Below are 2,293 nucleotides of genomic sequence, written 5' to 3'. Positions count from 1 at the left end.
ATCATCACTGTTTTATTTATCTGTTGTTAGGAATCAACATACAACTCATTTTATACAATATTCTCCTTTGTCAGTGCTGTTGTCTTTAGTGTATTCCATCACTTCATTGTACATAATAAGGATTTGGCAAGGAATTGTGATGCAACTGATCTTAATAAATTAACTATTAATCAAAATTAGTGTACTCTTATTACATCAGAATACCATATGGCATATGTTGCATGTAATATTGGTTCCCACTGGTCCATTTTCTTTACACCAATGCTCATTGATTGCAAGATCTCTGAGAAATAAATGATTTCATTAAATGGGTGAGGAGTATCAACTTGTCAGTGAAATCCATGTATGAGACTAAAATAATTAATCATATTGGGTATATAATAGTATAAACCTATACTTGCACTTGAGGTGTATAAAACATTACAAGGAACAGCAGCATAGTTATGTGAAAATACAGGAGTATATATCTTTAATTTGATTTTACCTGCTTATAAGATAACATTAAACTGCAGTTATGTGAATGCAAATTACAAAGAACTTGTCTTGTGATAGTGTGTTATATATTGTTATATCTTGAATACAAGCAAACTAAGGAACAAGTTTCAAAAGGGGCAAAGGGAAAGAAAGGAATTGAAGAGACAAAGAACAAATACATAAAATAGGGTAAAAGCAATAATCTAATTGTTTCATTGCATATATAATGTAAATCTGAATTCCAAATAACTCAGAGAAGACAAACAAGGAAAAAGGAAACATGTTTCTGGTCTCATGGTGTATATTATGATTTTCCCCTGAAAAATTTTGATATCTTCACAATCTTTTCCATTTCTTTTTATCCCCCAAAGGATCTTGTCTGTGCAGTTGCTTGGTTAAATATCTGGCACTGTGAACATGAATAAAATTATCAGTGTATGATGTAGGCAGTCCTGTTGAGTAATAGCTAATTGATAATGGGAAGACAGTCAAACTCAGCTAACTAAATACAAGACAGTACATGACACACACATCAACTCATGTAAGCTAACTGAACAGTTACAGTGATATATAGGAAATTACAACTGTAATGAACACTTTTTTCAAACTATTTTTGTTTTACAATTTGACAGTAATACACAACACATAACTAAAAATATTCAAATGAACCCAGAAAACTTGTGAATCAAAAACACTGTCAACATGAATACCTGCACACAGATATGACAGACTAAGTATATCCTTTCCTGGTCTTGAAAAGCTAATCTATTTGTATATTTATTTAGATCACATTTTCTTAGCTCCAAAACTACATGCAATACTGAAAATACAAAATATATTGACTACAAAAGCAGTTATCTTGCCTTATCTCTCAATATCACAAAGAAATCATAAGTAGTCGGGAAAGTGTATGAAAGGCCTGATATAAAAGATTTATGTATATTCAGCTGTCAAAAGGAAGTAGTAGAAAGGGTTACCCTCAAGGCTGGACACATCTACTAAAATTTGTAAACAGTGGGATTGGTGTGACACATTTCTATTCTTTTTAAAATATATAATCTAATCACTTTACTGACCAATGCCTATATCATACAAGTATCTATTTATAAATGTTGTAAGGTCATCAGAGAGAAATTCCAGGATGATTTTTACATAGCAGATTTGGCTTTAGTCTGAACTGGGAGGTAAAGTTTGAACTCTGCTGGTAACTCTTCCTCTGAGTACAGTCTGTCTGCAAAGTAGACTCGTCTGATGCGACAGTTTGCGTGAATCTGGACTCTAAGGGTCTCTACGTAATTTGTGCCATAAGCCCTTCGAACAAAGTCAGCAAGGTTGAACACTATCTGGTTCCATCCCTCATCGAGGCGCATGGGCATTGTGCAGATGAATGGTTTCACTCTTGTTGTCGACTGGTAGTTGCTCGCGCGGAATCGTCGTCGAACATTCTTGTCATCCAAAACCTGGTGAAGAAAGGAGAGAAAATAAATAACTGTTTATATTAAATCTTGTGAATCTGCTAACCTCTATACCCAAAGTTTCACTATGGGTCTTCACTATAATAGATAACACAAGCTCAGGAGAAAATGTTAGCAGCTTTTTACTTAATTCTGAGTAGTATTAACTGTAAACTTCAAATAGAGATCTAGCCACAGGCTTTCAGTCTTCTGAATTGCAGTGCTGAAAGTAGTATTACAGAAACAAAAATTCAGTACCAATTTCCAAAATCATTAGGAGAAAAAATAAATAAAATTAGTATTTAAAAGGGTATTCCCATCATAGGATAAATCATACCTGGACTTAATGCAACAGTTTCCAATGA

At 33.4% G+C, this 2,293-nt stretch overlaps 1 protein-coding gene across 1 annotated transcript in view; it reads right to left on the bottom strand.

The window, feature by feature from the left end:
* Positions 1–757: 757 nt before the first annotated feature.
* LOC119589163 (cilia- and flagella-associated protein 20) overlaps positions 758–2,293 on the bottom strand; it is a gene marked incomplete at its 5' end in the record, with an annotated part of 4,562 nt that continues 3,026 nt past the window's right edge. The window contains 1 exon segment of the mRNA XM_037937750.1: positions 758–1,934. Within this exon segment, the coding sequence (XP_037793678.1) occupies positions 1,623–1,934 (312 nt within the window).

The sequence above is a fragment of the Penaeus monodon genome, chromosome 25 (assembly GCF_015228065.2).
Source record: "Penaeus monodon isolate SGIC_2016 chromosome 25, NSTDA_Pmon_1, whole genome shotgun sequence".
NCBI lineage: Eukaryota > Metazoa > Arthropoda > Malacostraca > Decapoda > Penaeidae > Penaeus > Penaeus monodon.
Note: the sequence above shows the minus strand (reverse complement) of the source record. Positions and strands in the feature narration are given on the sequence as shown.